The sequence below is a fragment of the Amblyraja radiata genome, chromosome 1 (genome assembly GCF_010909765.2).
Source record: "Amblyraja radiata isolate CabotCenter1 chromosome 1, sAmbRad1.1.pri, whole genome shotgun sequence".
Classification (NCBI taxonomy): Eukaryota; Metazoa; Chordata; class Chondrichthyes; order Rajiformes; family Rajidae; genus Amblyraja; species Amblyraja radiata.
In genome coordinates this window covers 2,627,714-2,645,741 of record NC_045956.1, presented here as the reverse complement: position 1 = coordinate 2,645,741, position 18,028 = coordinate 2,627,714, and the positions used below count along the sequence as shown (strand labels likewise).

General features: G+C 44.3%; 1 protein-coding gene across 2 annotated transcripts in view; it reads left to right on the top strand.

The window, feature by feature from the left end:
* The window catches only part of larp1b (La ribonucleoprotein 1B), a 62,642-nt gene that overhangs the window by 11,355 nt on the left and 33,259 nt on the right, over nt 1-18,028 (top strand). For both annotated transcript variants that reach the window (XM_033013547.1, XM_033013623.1), the window contains exons 3-4: nt 12,138-12,208; nt 17,638-17,697. In XM_033013547.1, the coding sequence (XP_032869438.1) occupies nt 12,138-12,208; nt 17,638-17,697 (131 nt within the window). The remainder of the gene's footprint in view (nt 1-12,137; nt 12,209-17,637; nt 17,698-18,028) is intronic.

Sequence of the window (18,028 nt, the reverse complement as noted above, 5' to 3'; positions counted from 1 at the left end):
TCCCCCTCCCGCTCTGCCCGCTCCCCCTCCCTCTCTGCCCCCTCCCCCTCCCGCTCTGCCCCCTCCCCCTCCCGCTCTGCCCCCTCCCCCTCCCTCTCTGCCCCCTCCCCCTCCCTATCTGCCCCCTCCCTCTCTGCCCCCTCCCCCCTCCCTCTCTGCCCCCTCCCCCCTCCCTCTCTGCCCCCTCCCCCCTCCCTCTCTGCCCCCTCCCCCCCTCCCTCTCTGCCCCCTCCCCTCCTCCCTCTCTGCCCCCTCCCTCTCCCTCTCTGCCCCCCCCCCTCTCTGCCCCCTCCCCCCTCCCTCTCTCTAACCCCCCTGCCCCCCTCCCCCCCAGCCAAACTACAGTGTCTTATATCTTCTGTATTGAATGATCAGGCTTGGGTAATGTGTAGAAAAGAACTCTGCTATGTTCGGGCACCTCGTGTTTTATGCGGGGGATTCGCGCTTGATAAGCAGCGCATAAATCGAAAGGTGCACATATCAAACATAGGCCGGGCATGGCACAACAAGTGGAATGATATAAAATGGCATCCCCGGGCAAAAATCACTCAATGGTAGACAAGCTCCTTGTCTGGTATTTTCCCCTCCTGAATCTGTTCCAATTCTAGGAGCTGCAGGTGCACCTTTTTGTGCCTTGAAAGCTGGCATTCATTTCTTCTATTGTGAAGTGTGAACCTGTCTAGTCATCCTGAATAATAGGCCTGAGGCTGAAATTTGAGAGAGTACAGCTACATGTACGTAGACTTTTATGACTGGCTAATATGCATTTCAGAGACCAGCGGACTGGAAAGCATTTGAGTGAAGGCATTTTATAATGCAATTCCTAAACTCATTTTTAAAATGAAATGGTAGCTTTGGTAACTTTTTTAATACTACAAAATGATTTGTTTTTGTTGTATGATTTTTGTGTGATTTATTCATTAAAATTGACTTCAACTACGAGAGTGTAACTATGTTTACAACTAGGTAGAATCAATAAATATCAATTGGACGAATTTAAATTGTTTAATAGAAAAATAACCTCCCATGTCAATGAGGAGGATATTTGTAGTTAGTTAACAATAGGAATGACCAGACTAGAAGCTTCATCCAGCCTCTGTTTAAATCCAATTTATTCATGTGAGATGTGGGCAAGATTTTTTTTACACTTTAAAACTTCAAACATTGATAAAGTTGGATTATTATTCTAATCCCCTTTGTTTTTTTAATAGTTTCTAGCGATGATCACTGCAAAGATTCCTCAAATACAAGATTCCTTTCATCTTTCCATTTACAGAAGGCAATAATCTATTTAATTAGTATTTGAGGAATCATCTTAATGTAGAAACAACATTACAATGTTGAAGAAACATTGTAGAAGCTGTCGGTCAAAAATTTTGAAACGTGCTTTTCCTATTCCTGTTATACATTTTAAACTGTTTTAGAACAGGAGTCAATAAACTAGCAAGTATAACAGTTTAAGAGCTAGGTAGGATTCTAAAAAGTAATGTGCAATTATTTATTACATTGATTTGTATTAAAGTACATTTTTGAATCTGAACTTTTTTGGTAATACAAAACAGAAATGAATGTTGTGAAATGCTTTAAGAGAAAAAATAAAGGCTAGATTTGCTAATATCCATGTAAAGTTGAGATCTATTTTCATTTAGGATTTTGTCAATGTATGCAAAACAAAATTGAAGTTAGGTCTGTTGATTAAGAAATAAACTTTGTGTTTCTGCTTGTAGCCATTTTACTTCAGGGAAAGAGTCAGCACAGCGTTAAATTTTTTTGCACCTTGCTTGGTAGAATGAATTGAGAATAGGGAGATAGGAAAATGAAATACAATGAAGTGTATCTTTAATGTAATAGAAACAGAAATTTGTATCATTCGTTATCTTAATTCTCTCCTGTTCTCCCATAAACTCTTCCTTACTGCTTGCTTCCACCCCAATCGTTCATTACCCTCTTAATAAATAATTTGAATGTGAACTACACTTTGTTGCTGTATTCTAAATTTCCAGCTACTGTATTTATTGGCGTCGAAGACACACCCCCATTTTGAGTTGCTAAATTTTGAAAAAAGGCTGGCGGGACAGGATCAAGGGTTTGGTTCAAGGAAGCAATGAGGACCGGGGAGCCTCCATCTTCGCCTCTCCCACAATGCGCTGTGCGGTTCAGGTCTGAGGGACGGGGACTTCCTGGCTCAGGGAAATCACACAACAGCGAGAGAGAGCCCGGGATGGAGCAGCCAGCCTTCTGCCCGCCAACGACCACCTCCACCGGTTGCGCCTGTGCCGAAGGACATCTTGGCTCGTGGGCCGGCAGAAGGCGCTGAGGTGGCGGCTAGTTCCACTGTTCGGTCCCGGCGACCGCTCGCAGCCACCCCAGCTACTGAGTGAGTGAGTTGCTGACATGATCCCCGACCCCCTCCTTCTCAACGCTCCTGCCCTCCCCGCAACTTTACCCCTGGCGGCCCAGCCATGTTTGCTGCGTTGTGCAGCCCAGGACGTGCTGACCCGGGCCAGACTCCCCACACGCTGTGGAAAGGAACTCTTCCCTCCCCCCCCCCCCCCCCCCCGCAGCACTGTCCTTTTACTGCCACTTCCCACTTCCCACAGTTCCGGGGTTGAAGGCGTGGCAGGTTCCGCCGAGCAATTCAAAATATTTTTTCTGCACTTTGATTTTTGTCATGTAATTCCTGAATTCTGTTCTCAAATGCAGAAATGGCACCGAAAATTAATTGACAGATATTTAAGTGTTCTTAAGGGTCTGACCATGTAATTCATTTAAAATGTTATATACACAGCAGATACATTTTTTTTTTTTTTACCTTGGCCCAGATGTATATCAATAGGAAAATATCCAAAACATTGAAAACATGCAGAAAGCATGTCACAGTTCATCGTTATGACTTGCAGGGCATTGCATTGTAAGCTCCTATTGTTTAATTTCCATTAAGCATAGTCTGAAGAAGGGTCTCGACCCGAAACCTCACCCATTCCTTCAGTCCAGAGATGCTGAGTTACTCCAGCATTAAGTTACTCAAGCTTAAATTATTCATTAATGGCATGTTGTAGTTCAAGCGCTTCCACACAGCACCTAATGTTTTTTACCTACCAAATAACCAAACACCAGTGTGTTTACAAAGCTTGCTATGTAAAATTACTATTTTAAAATCTGTATAATTCACTATTGCAACATTACACTTAACAGAACATTCAGGGTAGAATGAGAGATCACATGGAAAAGGTGTTTTTAATTTTTATCATGCAATTTTGTATTTTTTTTAATATTGTCTGTTTAAATTGATGAGATAATTTATTTTCCATGTTTACATTCACAAAACCAAAGAGGAAATTTCATTTGAAGATATAACTTATCATGCTCGAAGGAAATATGACACTAGTTGGGAAGACATTTTCCTAATTTGAAAGCATAGACTCCTGATGCAAATCATTGATTTCAGGTGTATTGAAAGCAAAGGTTGCAAATATGTGGTAGTGATCTATTCAATACTCATTAATTTTCAAGGTCTTGGTGTTGTGCATGGGATGAAAATTAGATTTGACGTTTATAATTGATACATCCAAGCAAGCATGATTAAACAGATCTCTCTGTGATAGGTGGTTTATAGCCAAGTACATCAGAATATTGAGGCTTCTACATGATGGCATGTCAGTCACAGTGCTCAGCAAGTACGACTCTGAGTCTGAGCCCTTCACTGTGGAAACAGGGATGCATCATCGCACCCACACTGTTTGTAGTCTTCATTGCTGCCATACTTCACCTCATTGGTGAAGAGCTGCCACAGGGGATCCCAATCCTCTACTGAACTGACAGTGGGATCTTCAACTTTAATAGGTTGAAGGCCAAGAGCAAAGTCAGTAACACCGCCATCATGGAGCTTCAGTGTGCAGACGATTGTGCCATTGCAGCACACTACACAGAAGATCTCCACAGCATCCTGAATGCCTTTGCCAAGGCATACAGAGCCATGGCCTAGCCTTAAATATCAAGAAGACCCAGATCCTACATCAACCTCCACCCAACCAGCATCTTACCCAGCCCACTACAAAAGTGGACGACACCACTCTTGAAAACGTTGACCACTTCCCCTACCTTGGCAGCATTCTTTCCTCAAAAGCTGACATTGCTTCTGAGGTCAACCATCCCCTAAGTTGTGCCAGTGGAGCTCACACCAGACTCGGGAAAAGAGTCTTTGAAGACCAAGACTTCAAGGCTCAAACAAAACTGCTGGTCTACAGAGCCGTTGTCCTCTTCACCTTGTTGTATGGAGCCGAGTCATGGACCACCTACAGCAGGCACCTGAGAGCCCTGGAACAATACCATCAAAGATCCTTACGAAAGATTCTGAGGAGCAGCTGGGAGGACAAACGCACCAACATCAGCGTTTTGGAGGAAGGCAACATGACCAGCATCACCACCACAATAAAGCAGCACCAACTTCGATGGACTGGCCATGTCATCCGCATGTCCAACACAGGTCTCCCTAAACGCATCCTGTACTCTCAAGTGAAGGAAGGTCAGCGAGCCCCTGGCGGGCCAAAGAAACGCTTCAAGGACAACATCAAGAATAGCCTGAAGAAATTCCACATCACATCAAGCAACTGGGAGCACATTGCACTGGACAGGCGCTCCTGGAGGTAATCCGTGCAGGAAGGAGCTGCACGTCACGAAATGGAACTACGCCGTGTCACAGAGACAAAGCAACAGCACCGTAAGGAGAGAGAGAAGGGGGCTCGACCACCGCCAGTCTCCACTGCCCACGTTGCACCAAGGTGTGTGGATCGCGGATCGGCCTCTACAGACATCTGCAAACCCACCAGTAGACGGCCCTATGGAGAGGAGAGGACCGTCATACTTGTTTCGAGTGACCGCCAATGGGTGCAGTAGTTAGATTTTGAAATGTGTTGATTGATTATACTTCAGTCCAATAACTAAAATAAAATGTTGTGGTGTTAATGTGTATATGGGCAAGCTAGGTGTTGGAGGTTAAATAACATCTTGGGCTCACTGGAAAGATTCAACCAGCTCACACAAAATGTTCACAATTCACCGTAAGGATAAATGAGCCAACGTCAGAGCTTTCTCAGGCTGACATCCTTAGAATGGAAACTCTAATTATACTCGAGTCCATCAGGAAAGGTTAGTCTTGCGTGTTGCCAGCATCAGACACCTGGAAAAGCCACTACACCAAATTGTTGTGCAGAGTTTTTGCCGAGAGAAAAGAGGAAGAGGTTCGAATACTTAAAGCTACCGTGTAATGAATGTATCACTGAATCATGGGAACAACTAGCCCGTGACCATTCGAAGTAGAGAAGGAGTATTTTGAATGGCATGGAGAATTGTGAGTCGGTGTGTTGTAAGTAAATAAAAAGTGTAAATGGGCACACTATCTCCCAAACAATGCACTCACCTGTTCTGTTAGATGCTTCTTGTCCTGTGAAAGAGCTTGTATTTCACTTCTCCCTCAGAACCAGAAAGAAAGCAAGTACAGTAAACCCTCGTTATTACAGACCTCTTTTTATAAACAGCGGTTGGAGCATCCTCATATTAGTCTGAAGAAGGCTCTCGACCCGAAACGTCACCTATTCCTTCGCTCCATAGATGCTGCCTCACTCGCTGAGTTTCTCCAGCATTTTTGTTTACCTCCTCGTATTAATCCGACACCACAGTTGCATTAAGAATACAGGCCCCAAGTTACACTATGGGGTGATTGAAATTGACAAGCTTTGATCCACACTTGTGCAATGATGAAGGACACAAAGTGCTGGAGTAACTCTGCTGGTCTGGAGAGCATGGATAGATGGCGTTTCAGTCAAGACCACCCCTGCTGGATCACTGCGCATCCCATAGCCATAAGGCCGGGACCCACAGCTGCGTAGGGAGATGCAGTGCCAACGTTTACCACCTCCGAGGCCCGGACCACTGAAGCTTCCACCACCCCAGCTGCTTCCAGGCCAGAACTACTGACCTTCACTGCCAGGCCGTACTACCGTTGCCAACCCAGACCGCTCCCTCTGTCCGCTTTCAGACCTGACCTACCTAGGCAGCACCCGCCAGGTTGGACTGCCAACGCCGGCCCGGGTTGCCAGGTTCCCTGGCTACATCTACTGCTGGCATTCCGCTCGCCCGCGGGCCCTGACCAATGATTCTACTGATCCTCTCCTCTTCCCCCAACTGCCAGCATCTCGCCTGCATTCCAGGGCTAGTTCCAGACGGACAGTCTGAAGAAGGGTCCAAAATGTCACCCGTATCCATGTTCTCCAGCAATGCTGCCTGAGGTGCTCCAGTACTCCAGTGTGCTTTTGGGAATTAATCAGCATTTGCAGTTCTTTGTTTCTACTACGTGCAATTCTTCTTCCTCGTGTCCGGCCATCTTCCATATCACGTCTTTCTGATCGGTCAGTGACGGTTGACGGTCGGTGGTTACAGAATTGGCTACTTCAGTCAGTCACTGTGGTACAGTTTCTGTCGTCAGCATTGCCCGGGATGCGCCACGTGGAGGCTTCTGCTTGCACCCCTCTACGTGCAATTATTACTCTGTAATCCTATACTCGGGTATAGTGGACAATCGGCAATAACAAAAACCATTTCCCCCCTCCCATGATCCGTTATAAAGAGGGTTTACTGTGTTATCCAATCTCATAGAAACATAGAAAATAGGTGCAGGAGTAGGTTATTCGGCCCTTCGATCCTGCACCGCCATTCAATATGATCATGGCTGATCGTCCAACTCAGTATCCCATCCCTGCCTTCTCTCCATACCCCCTGATCCCTTTAGCCACAAGGGCCACATCTAACTCGCTCTTAAATATAGCCAATGAACTGGCCTCCAACTACCTTCTGTGGCAGAGACTCTGGAAACAAAAGTCACTTTTCAGTCACTTTTTTCTTGTCTAGATTATTGGTTATTTAAAGTGTTTTTCTACCGTTTTTAAAAATCATTTGAATTATTTATTATTTCAATTGTCAATAACATTTAAACTCCATTCAAAATTAATAACTGGTTTTAGTCAAATACGTAGTTTTCCCCCCCAGCTTCAACACCTATAGTTTAGGGACAGTGCTTCCTGAGGTTATGCTGCCTGAGGCCTTGATCCTAGATTTAAGGATCGAAAGAGCCGAAGGGAGATGCGTTCTGCATCTAGCTTTGGTAAGTGTTTGTGCACAATGTCTAATTTTCAGATCTAAGATATCCAGCATGATCCAACCGGGACTTTTATGTTGTCAGGAAAAATGGAAGCTAAATGAAAAGTGACAATGAAAAATGGCAGTACTGAATAGAAAGGAGGAGTTCTGAAGAACTGCCACAGGCATGAAAATGCTGATGACTGGTTGAGACAGGGCAAAGGTAGAAATATGGTATTGGTTCACATTGAAATGTTGAACTGGCTTGAGAGTTTTAACCATCCTTTTATATTTTGTATCCTTGTGTAGGATTTAATTAAATATTAGCAAACATTATCTGGTATTATAATTGATGTTACCTTAAAGTTATTATTGTCTAAATCTCCAAATTCGTTAGGATTAGACTTGGTACTATTCTTTTTGTGTATGAGAAATGAAGCATTAATCAGGAGACATGCAAACAGCATAGTTGATTGCTCATAGGCAAGGTTTTAAATGTGTTCTACAAAAAGTTTATTGCGAACATCTTGTGTATAATTAACTATTGTACACATCCTGGTTCAAAACGTATCTTCAAGTTGGAGCACCTATCACTTTCTTGGGTTGCTGGCCCAATTGATAGCATCACATTGTTGTTAAGATTCCTCGGTAACGCAAGCATCACAGCATGTGCATTTGCAGCGTCAAAATTAATTATGGTGGCTGTCATTTTTATGTCACTTGGATACCGTGTGAGGCCAAACTGTCAATGGAAAAAAGTTTTGGAAACTAGTCAAAGAGGTCCTTCTGCAGTTGCACAGAGCCCTAGTGAGACCACACCTGGAGTATTGTGTGCAGTTTTGGTCCCCTAATTTGAGGAAGGACATTCTTGCTATTGTTCTTGCAGCGTAGGTTTACAAGGTTAATTCCCGGGATGGCAGGACTGCCATATGCTGAGAGAATGGAGCAGCTGGGCTTGTACACTCTGGAGTTTAGAAGGATGAGAGGGATTCTTATTGAAACGTATAAGATTGTTAAGGGTTTGGACACGCTAGATGTCCTGATGTTGGGGGAGTCCAGAACCAGGGGCCACAGTTTAAGAATAAGGAGTAAGCCATTTAGAACGGAGACGAGGAAACACTTTTTCTCACAGAAAGTGGTGTGTCTGTGGAATTCTCTGCCTCAGAGCGCGGTAGAGGCAGGTTCTCTGGATGCTTTCAAGAGAGAGCTAGATAGGGCTCTTAAAAATAGCGGAGTCAGGGGATATGGGGAGAAGGCAGGAACGGGGTATTGATTGGGGCTGATCAGCCATGATCACATTGAATGGCGGTTGAATAGCTCTAAGGGCCAAATGGCCTACTCCTGCACCTATTGTCTATTGAGTCTAGAGACACAAGTTTACACAAATAAGTGTAGGAGATGGGTAATAAAGTAGATTTTGCTAAAAGGAAGTACATAGATAAACTAAGATTCCGGTAACGAACCATAGTCAATCGACATGAGATTGAGGAGAGGTGTTGATTGGTATTTAGTATGTATGGTGGTTGATGGTTGGTGTGCGTGCAGAGAATCTCTTGATACCTGCTGACAAATGTTTGTGTGCCACAACCTCACAGTCAACATACGCTGTTAATTAATTTTCTACCAGTATTCACAATAACCCATCAGCTATTGGCTCTCAGTGGTCGAAGTAAAACTAAGTAGCATTTTGAAATTACAACAGAGTTACTTCTCTGATACAGTGGCTATTTCTACAATTAGATCTGTTATTACACCGCCATTATGTCTTCCTTGTCTGCTTACGAATAAACTTAACATGTCATTGCCCAACTAGAAGACAGCTTCATGTTGCAGTCGTTACTGTGACATGTATCTAAATAATGCTGTACATATAGTTTGGAGTAGTAAAGCATTATGTTAAAACGGCGTAAGATTTTCTTTGGTCTTTATTAGAACTAGGCATTTTATTTTTAGTGTAAGGAGTTAGATTTTATGACTTGAATCACAGCCCAGTGTCACAGAATGTTAGTCAAGTAAGGAATCAACATATTACCTACTGAAAGTTTCTATTGTTATTGGATGAAGACATTGTTTTGAAAGAGAATAAGGAACATTGATTGCTTTTCACTGTGATCAGTAATTGAGAATCCCAGCTGAGGAGCTGCAGTCCTTGTGTATAACATCAAAATGAATGATGAGAAAGTAAAAGAAAGTTAAGAGTCAGGCATTTGATATGTTGCTACATAAAAGACTATTGCAGAAAGAAAGAAGGTAATATACTGGAGGTCTGTTTGTCTGGCTAATGAAAAACAGTCGAGGTAAATGAGCCATTTTCATACGACTGATTGTAACTGCAGCTCGTGGGGATTATTGCTGGGGCCTTAACTTGGATTCATGGACGATGTGCACCAATGGGGCCTGTTCCTGTGCTATATCATTCTATGATTAACTACACAATATACATTACACATGGTGAAATGCACTAAAGCCAAATTTTCTGATGGTACAAATATTAGCAAATTATGAGTTACAATGGGATTCGTAGATGGGTTAAGTGAATGGATAAAATCTTGGCAGATTATAATGTGTGCGTATTCCGTTTCGAAGAAGAAATGAAGAGAAAATTATTATTAGACCAATCTACAAAATATCGTGATACAAACGGATCTTGGGGTCCCATGCATGGCCTGCAACTGCACTCATTATGTTTGCGAAGAATGTAAATGGGGAGTATTTTGAAATGGAGTAAGTCAAGAGCAGAATACCGGGTGCGTTTTCAGCATGGAGCAGGAAAAACAGTAAACTTGTGTTTATTAACTGTATCAAAAAAAACATGAATTATTGTTGGTTTTACATTGCCTTTTCGTAATGTGTTAAAGAAATTAGGATGAGAAACTGACAATGTTCGACATTGGAAGATTTTTTCTTTCTAATAGCTTTTTCTTCAATAGATTGTATTCCATTTTGAACCGTGCATAGTTAATTAATTATCTGATTACTTTTATGCACTATCAGAAAACATAGGGTTGCAATTTGGTATTTAAAAAACAATCTTTGTTAAATTAGGTCTGTTATTTGGTTTCAATCTTCTATAATTGCGTATTCCATTGTTTCAATAAGTAGTAGAATGTTTATTACCTAAATAATCATGACAGAATGTTTAAGTAGTGTCTTTGACTGGTATTGGAACATTGGTCAACCAGTTACATACTGTTGTTTTTCAAAAAAACTGCCTTTATCCTGTTCCCAGCTGCATGTGTTGGAGGGTAGTTGTGATAGCAAACTGGCAATTTGTCACAACGGATTTCTTTGAATAAGGTAGAGAGAATTTAACACACATTTTTGAATGGCCAAATAAGGAGAAATGAAGTAAGACTCCTCAGAATTACAAACAACTGCATTTTTTTGAGGGAATTTTTCAAATTCAGCAGGTGAGCTTACTCCAGAACCTTTATCCTTTGACATGAAAATATGACACCTGTTTAAAATGTGATGGCAGGGATTTATTACAAGTGTAACGCTTTGAAGAAGTATCAATTTGGTGTAAAACCCTTGCCCAATACCACCCCCCCCACTTTTTTTTTTTTTAGAATAGTTTTAAAGTAAGGAAGACTTTTATAAATTCTGTCGTTCTGGAGCATGATGTTTTCATTCTCAACAGCTTGTCCGAGGTGTACTTTCCTGTGTCTGAATCTTTCTTTGAAAGTTGGATGAAAGTTAGATAATTCTGGTGATTGGGAAATTTATATAATGGGTATCCAATCCCTTATATTATGGGATTTGTGATATACAGGCTATCAAGACATTGCTGATTTTATGACTATTGTGCAATAAGTAAATTGTGCTCCATTGAGGGGCTGCTGTAAATGCATCCTCAAATTACCATCTCTTCTCATAATCTTTCCTTGCCAGCTTTTCCTGCCCCCAATTGCACATGTAGATACAACATATATCCATCCTGAACCGTGACTTGTGACTGCGAGCCAGGTTCTAAACGCTCACATTGGTAATGAAATATCCCCCTCATTTGGCGATATGCATTTACATTGAGGAGTCTGCTGAATGTAAATTAGTTTTATGTCCACCACCAACCTGCCTGGGAAATCTCCACATTTGACTCTGTATATCTGGTAATTTGTGACATTTCATGGATCTCTGCTTGATTTGTCCCAAGTATCTGACGCTGATTATGTACTGCCAAATTGCAGATAATTAGGCCCTGAGCTCAATTTGACGTGCAAGTCTCCACAAAGGAGATTGTCTGAGTGGTGTGACAAGAAAAATCACTGGGCCAGTTTACTGCAAGATTTCCCAGTTACGTATATCTGAACTTTTTTTGAGATGTTTTCTGAGTGCCTTTGTTGAAGAACGGTTTCCTGTGCACAAAGATTCTCAAATGAGTTTCAAGTTTAGTCGATCCTTGTAAAGCAGCCTGGCCATTCCAGGTTCTAATAGTCTATTATACCTTCCCTTAAAGTGCTTTAAATGCATCAAAGTCATTTAATAGGTTCACTGCAATGCACAGTTCTCGTGATGAGGTCTTGCCTGTGCCTATGTAACTGGGTCAAATCTCCCTACTTTTATGTTGAGTTCCCCTAAAAATAAATGATATTGAGTTGGCCTTCTTGACTGTTGTAAAGGTGCACTGCCCTGTTTCAACAAGTTACGTAGTAAAATGCTTTAAATTTCCCTAATCTTGAAAATGAGCATAATTATTGTGCACAGTAAAATTTACTGAGAAGATGCAAGAAAGTACTTTTGTGGAGAGGTATTCAGAAAACAGAAGTTAATATGATTAGATTTTTGTATACTGATCAGATCCATACTGATTTTTCCCCCCTATCACTGCATTTTAAGAGATTTTGCTGTATGAATATTGGCTGCAGTATTTTAAACTGCTCTGTCAATGCGCTTAATTGATTATAGGTTTCTTTGTCACATTCTGAAAGGTGTTTGTATATATTAAAATTGAATGATTTTTCTACGTTTTGATTTCTGTTCTCTGACTTACCTCTACATTTTAGTTTCAGAAGCCCAAAGTGCAACCAAAGTCATCAAGGCAAACAAGCCCAAGACGATAAAGAAATCTGGCAAGGTATGTAAAAGAAACAAATAGATTGTCTCTGTGAACTTAATAATGGGCCTATTCTATCACAGCCCCAACGTATGTAAAAAACAATTAACCCCTTGCCACAGCCACTCCCACCCCCTGGCTCATTTGGCTCTCCTATTTCTTTGCTCTTTTTCTTCTATTCTTGAAGCTCTTGTGTCCAGCTCCCCAAATCTTAGATTATTAAAAATGTCTTGGCTGAGTCCATTTGCAGCCATTCAATTCCTTTGATACCATTACTTCTGCTTCACTCACCAAATGTTGCGTGATTTTTGAGTGTTTCTAGCTTTTCTGCTTTTATTTCAGATTTCCTACCTGTAGTTTTTGATTATCCATCTTTTCCTTCTTAACAGCATCTGGTGTGCTGGAATCGGTGCTAAGCAGAAATATTTTCGTCATGATTTGACTTTTTTTTCTTGCATTGTTTTCTTGTAGCAGGTTAAATGAGCATGAGGCAATAACAATTTAGAAGTTTTTATATTAATAGCCTTCTTGGTAACACCTGTTGGAAGGAAAACGTTTTCTGGCAATCCCCACAGACTAAATTACACAAATTATCACTTTCCCTTAGGACTAGATAACATTCACCACTAAGGAATTTACTTGAAAGTAATGAGTTCTGAAAGCTCCTATAAAGACATTGGCTTCAGTGCATGCTACATACGACAAATTCTGGTTATTGTGCCTCTAAATATTCTACAAAATATTCTGGTGACAAAAACAAAACAATTTACCACCTGACTAAGTAGTGTTATGCACTACGGCACTTTGTTTAATACTGGTCTATAACGGAGCATGTTGCACTTGATTACAATTACATTATTTTTGTTTTGTTACTTATTTTTATAGTGAAGGTGTAACTAAACTGTGGAACTAAATCCTAACCAAGGTTGTCAAAGTTTAGAGATAAGGGAGATGGGTTAAACAAGACTAGATAGGATTGGAGGTATTCTGAACAGCTGGATTGTATTCTTTCCCTTGAGAAAGCAAGCCACATTTATTTTTGTTTTTCCTCTTGCATAAAAGCCATCATGCTGTGGGAGGAGAAGACATGAGAGTCAAATACAGCCATTTTTATAAAGGTTGTCTTAGCCTTTATTGAAACCTTGTTCTGAATTAAACATCTGCCTTTTTCCTTTCTACTTAGTCGTACAACACACGAGCGGGCCCTTCAGTCCACCAAACTTGTATCAACTATTAAGCACACATTTGCAATGGCAACAGTAATCCCATTTAATTTATCCCACATTCCTGTCATTACCACACTCCACCAATCTGCACATCTATGGGAGAAACAGGAGCACTCTCAGGAACCCCATCTCAGGAAATCCCAATCTAACTTCACTTAGACGTCCTTTACAGATTACTGTATTTGAATCCTTTTGCATCAAAGGTGTACATATGTTGTTATGACCTTTTCCTTCTTGATATACACTGGTTACGATACTACTTAGCTAACCTACAATATGCCATATTGTAATGTCATTTCTCTAACTTTCCAAATCACAGTCATCAAATGACACTGCACCTGCACTCTTTTATAGCCACAGTTAATTTTAATCGGACACTAACACCAACTTGATTTGTGAAACCATAAAGGAACAGCTGTCTCTTTGCCAGTGCTAATGACAGCACCCACACCAAGCTTTGAGAATAACATTAACAAGAATGCTTTCCCGATTTTCCAACCGACCTCATTGCGACCGTTGAGTTTCTTTTCTCAAACTGTAGCGCTACAATGCCTGGATAGAGTGGATGTGGAGAGGATGTTTCCACTAGTTGGGAGAGTTTAGGACCAGAGGTCACAGCCTCAGAATAAATGGACGTCCTTTCAGAAGGCGATGAGGAACATTTATTTTAGTCAGAGGGTGACAAATCTGTGGAATTCATTGCCACAGAAGTCTGTGAAGGCCAGCTCAATGGATATTTTTTAACGCAGAGATAGATTTTTGTGTCAGGGGTTAGAGGGAAAGATAAATCAACCATGATTGAATGGCGGAGTAGACTTGATGGGCTGAATGGTTTAATTCTGCTCCAAGACCATATGAACCTATGCTGGAAAACGACATTCTGCACTTGCGTATTGTTCTCTGTGCACTACCCGTTGTACTTGTGTAAGGCATGATTGTACTTGTGTGCAGTGACAATAATAAACCAATACACTGAGCTTACCATTCCAATAGGATGGTTATTGAACCTATATCTATCTATATTACTAAAAGTCTGTTCTTGACTGGCTTTGGCCATCTGTGCTGCGATTTCCGAGAGAACGCCGCCACCTATGGCCGTCATTTTTGGCCACCTCGCTCAGAGCCCCCCTCCGACGTATGTGTGCCGAGGATTTTTCCCGTAGATGAAATATGACAGAGATATTAATGATTTTACAAAATTCCCCATTCTCTCTGCTGCTCCTGCTGGCGGCAGGGGGGAGGGACTATAAAACCAGGAAGTGGTGTGCCTCAATCAGTGTCTGCAAGCTGGAGGAAGGCAGAGGGTCACGTTTCTCCGAGCTGTGAATAACACTGAACACATGTCTACACAAATGTAAGTGTCCTTAGTGGTTCTAAAATGCTTGCAGAATGTGTCTATTGGTTCTAAAATGTTTGCAAAAAGTGTTTATTGGTTCTAAAATGTTTGCAAAAGGTGTCTCTTTTGGTTCTACAATGCTTGCAGAATGTGTCTTTTTTGGTCCTAAAATGTTTTTTAGGTTCTCCCCCCCCTTTCCTCTCCCCCCCCCCCCCCATTTCCTCTCTCCTCTCCCCCTCCCTCCTCTCCTCCCCCCCCCCCTCCCCTCCCCCCCCCCCCCTCTCCTACCCCCCCCCTCTCCTACCCCCCCCCCCTCTCCTACCCCCCCCCCTCTCCTACCCCCCCCCCCTCTCCTACCCCCCCCCTCTCCTACCCCCCCCCTCTCCTACCCCCCCCCTCTCCTACCCCCCCCCTCTCCTACCCCCCCCTCTCCTACCCCCCCCCTCTCCTACCCCCCCCCTCTCCTACCCCCCCTCTCCTACCCCCCCTCTCCTACCCCCCCCTCTCCTACCCCCCCCTCTCCTCTCCGCCCCTCTCCCCCCCTCTCCTCCCCCCCTCTCCGCCCCCCCCTCCTCCTCCTCCTCCTCCCCTCCCCTCCTCCTCCCCTCCCTCTCCTCCCCCCCTCGCTCCTCCCCCCCTCTCCTCCCCCCCCTCTCCTCCCCCCCTCTCCTCCCCCCCCTCTCCTCCCCCCCCCCTCCTCCCCCCCCCTCCTCCCCCCCCCCTCTCCTCCCCCCCCTCTCCTCCCCCCTCTCCTCCCCCCCCTCTCCTCCCCCCCCTCTCCACCTCGCCCCTCTCCTCTTCCCCCCCTCTCCTCTTCCCCCCCCTCTCCTCTTCCCCCCCCCTCTCCTCTCCCCCCCTCTCCTCCCCCCCCTCTCCTCCCCCCCCTCTCCACTCGCCCCTCTCCTCTTCTCCCCCCCTCGTCCTCTTCCCCCTCTTCTCTTCCCCCTCTTCTCTTCCCCCTCTTCTCTTCCCCCTCTTCTCTTCCCCCTCTCCTCTCCCCCCCTCTCCTCTCCCCACTCTCCTCTCCCTCCCTATCCTCTCCCCCCCTCTCCTCTCCCCCCTCTCCTCTCCCCCCTCTCCTCTCCCCCCCCTCTCCTCTCCCCCCTTCTTCCTCTCCCCCCCTCTCCTCTCCCCCCCCTCATCCTCTCCCCCCCTCTCCTCTTCCCCCTGCATCCTCTTCCCCCTCTCCTCTTCCCCCTCTCCTCTCCCCCCCCTCTCCTCTCCCCCCCTCCTCCTCTTCCCCCTCTCCTCTCCCCCCCCTCTCCTCTCCCCCCCCTCTCCTCTCCCCCCCCTCTCCTCTCCCCCCCCCTCTCCTCTCCCCCCTCTCCTCTCCCCCTCTCTTTCTCCCCCCCTCCCCCACCATTCCTCCCCCCCTCCCCCACCATTCCTCCCCTAAACCCCCTCCCCTCCACACACCCCTACCTCCACCCTCCCTCCCCCTCCCTGCTCCCCACCTCTCCCCCTCCCCTCTCAGCACACCCTCTCTCTCCCCTCTCCTCCCCTCCTCCCCTCCATCCCCTCCCCCACCCTCCCTCCCCTAAACCCCCTCCCCTCCACACCCCCTACCCTCTTCCCTCCACCCTCCCTGCTCCCCACCTCACCCCCCTCTCAGCACCCCCTCTCTCTCCCCCTCACTCTCTCCTCCCCTCCTCCCCCACCTTTCCCCCCTCACCCACCCTCCCTCTTATCCTCCTCTCCACCCCCCTATCCCTCTTGCCCCTCTCTCTGTGTTTCTGTCTCTCTCTCTCTGTCTCTGCCCCTTCTCTCTCTGCCCTCACTCTCTACCCCCGCCCGCCCCTCTCTCTAGATGTGATTGCAAGTTGGGGGCTATGCGTCAGTAGATAGGGTGGTTATGGGGTAAAAGGAGCAAATTAATAATATTAATATAATATCAAGGGGGGTAATTAGCGTGAGTGCGGGGGGGGGGGGGGATAGTTAGTGTGTGTGACGCTGCATGCCGCCTCCCCCCCCCCCCCCCCCCCCCCCCCCCCCCCACAACCGCACGTTGGGGGAACAGACCCAACGGGTCTGCACTTGGTCTAGTGTATGTTATAGGGTGAATAAGTATACAGTTTAAAATGTACATACACACGCATACATATAAAATGGGGACTTTTTTAAAATGAGAGGCTTTGGTTGGGGGGGGGGGGTGGTATTTGGATTATTTTGATAGTTCTACCATACTATATCAGTAGTAAAGAAAGCAAATTCAATGCTGGAATTTATTTCAAGAGGGCTTAGATACAAAAACAGGGGTGTCATGTTGAACCTCTAAGGCACTGATAAGACTGCATTTGGAATATTGTCATCAATTTTGGGCACCATATCTGAGGAAGGAAGTGCTGGTTCTGCAGAGGGTCCAGAGGAGGTTTACAAGAATTATCCCAGGAATGAGAAGGTTAACCTATGATGAGTGTTTGTCGGCACTGGGCCTGTACTCGCTGGAGTTTAGAAGAATGAGGGGGGACCTCATTGAAACAGAATAGTGAAAGGCTTGGATAGAGTGGATGTGGAGAGGATGTTTCCACTAGTGGGAGAGTCTAGGTCATAGCATCAGAATTAAAGGACCTTCCTTTAGAAAGGAGACGAGGAGACATTTATTTAGTCAGAGGGTGGTGAATCTGTGAAATTCTTTGCCACAGAAGGCTGTGGAGGCGAAGTCAGTGGATATTTTTACGGCAGAGATAGATAGATTATTGTGAAGGTGTCGGTTATGCGGAGAAGGCAGGAGAATGGGGTTAGGAGGGAGAAATATATCAGTCATGATTGTATGTCAGAGCAGACTTGATGGGCTAAATGGCCTAATTCTACTATTCCGGATGACATATCCTTCTATGCTGTAAACGTTTATGAAGTCTATTGCTTTTCATTATTTTCTTTTTTTTTAGGCAAGTGATTTCAGTGACATCACAAACTGGCCGACTCCAGGAGAGATGGCTAATAAAGAGGTATGTATGCTGCTTTGCTGTATGCTGGGAATAAACAAATACTTCACAAGCTGGTCTCTCAAATAGAACAAAATACTAATGCAATGCTGGTGGAAAACAAACTAGCTGCTGCCTGTCCATGGAGACGTTTTTTTTAAAGAAGGAAGATGGCCATTTACCCCTACTGAATAGGAAGTTCTTAAGTCGGATGTACAAGGAAAAATTAGCATTATAAATCTTTTGATTTATATCTTTGAGATGAGTGTCATTTTTTTCCATCCTGTATCCACATATATCTTGCTTATTTGTTGTCGTCTTTGATATTCATTTCTCTTAATGACCTGGAATTTAT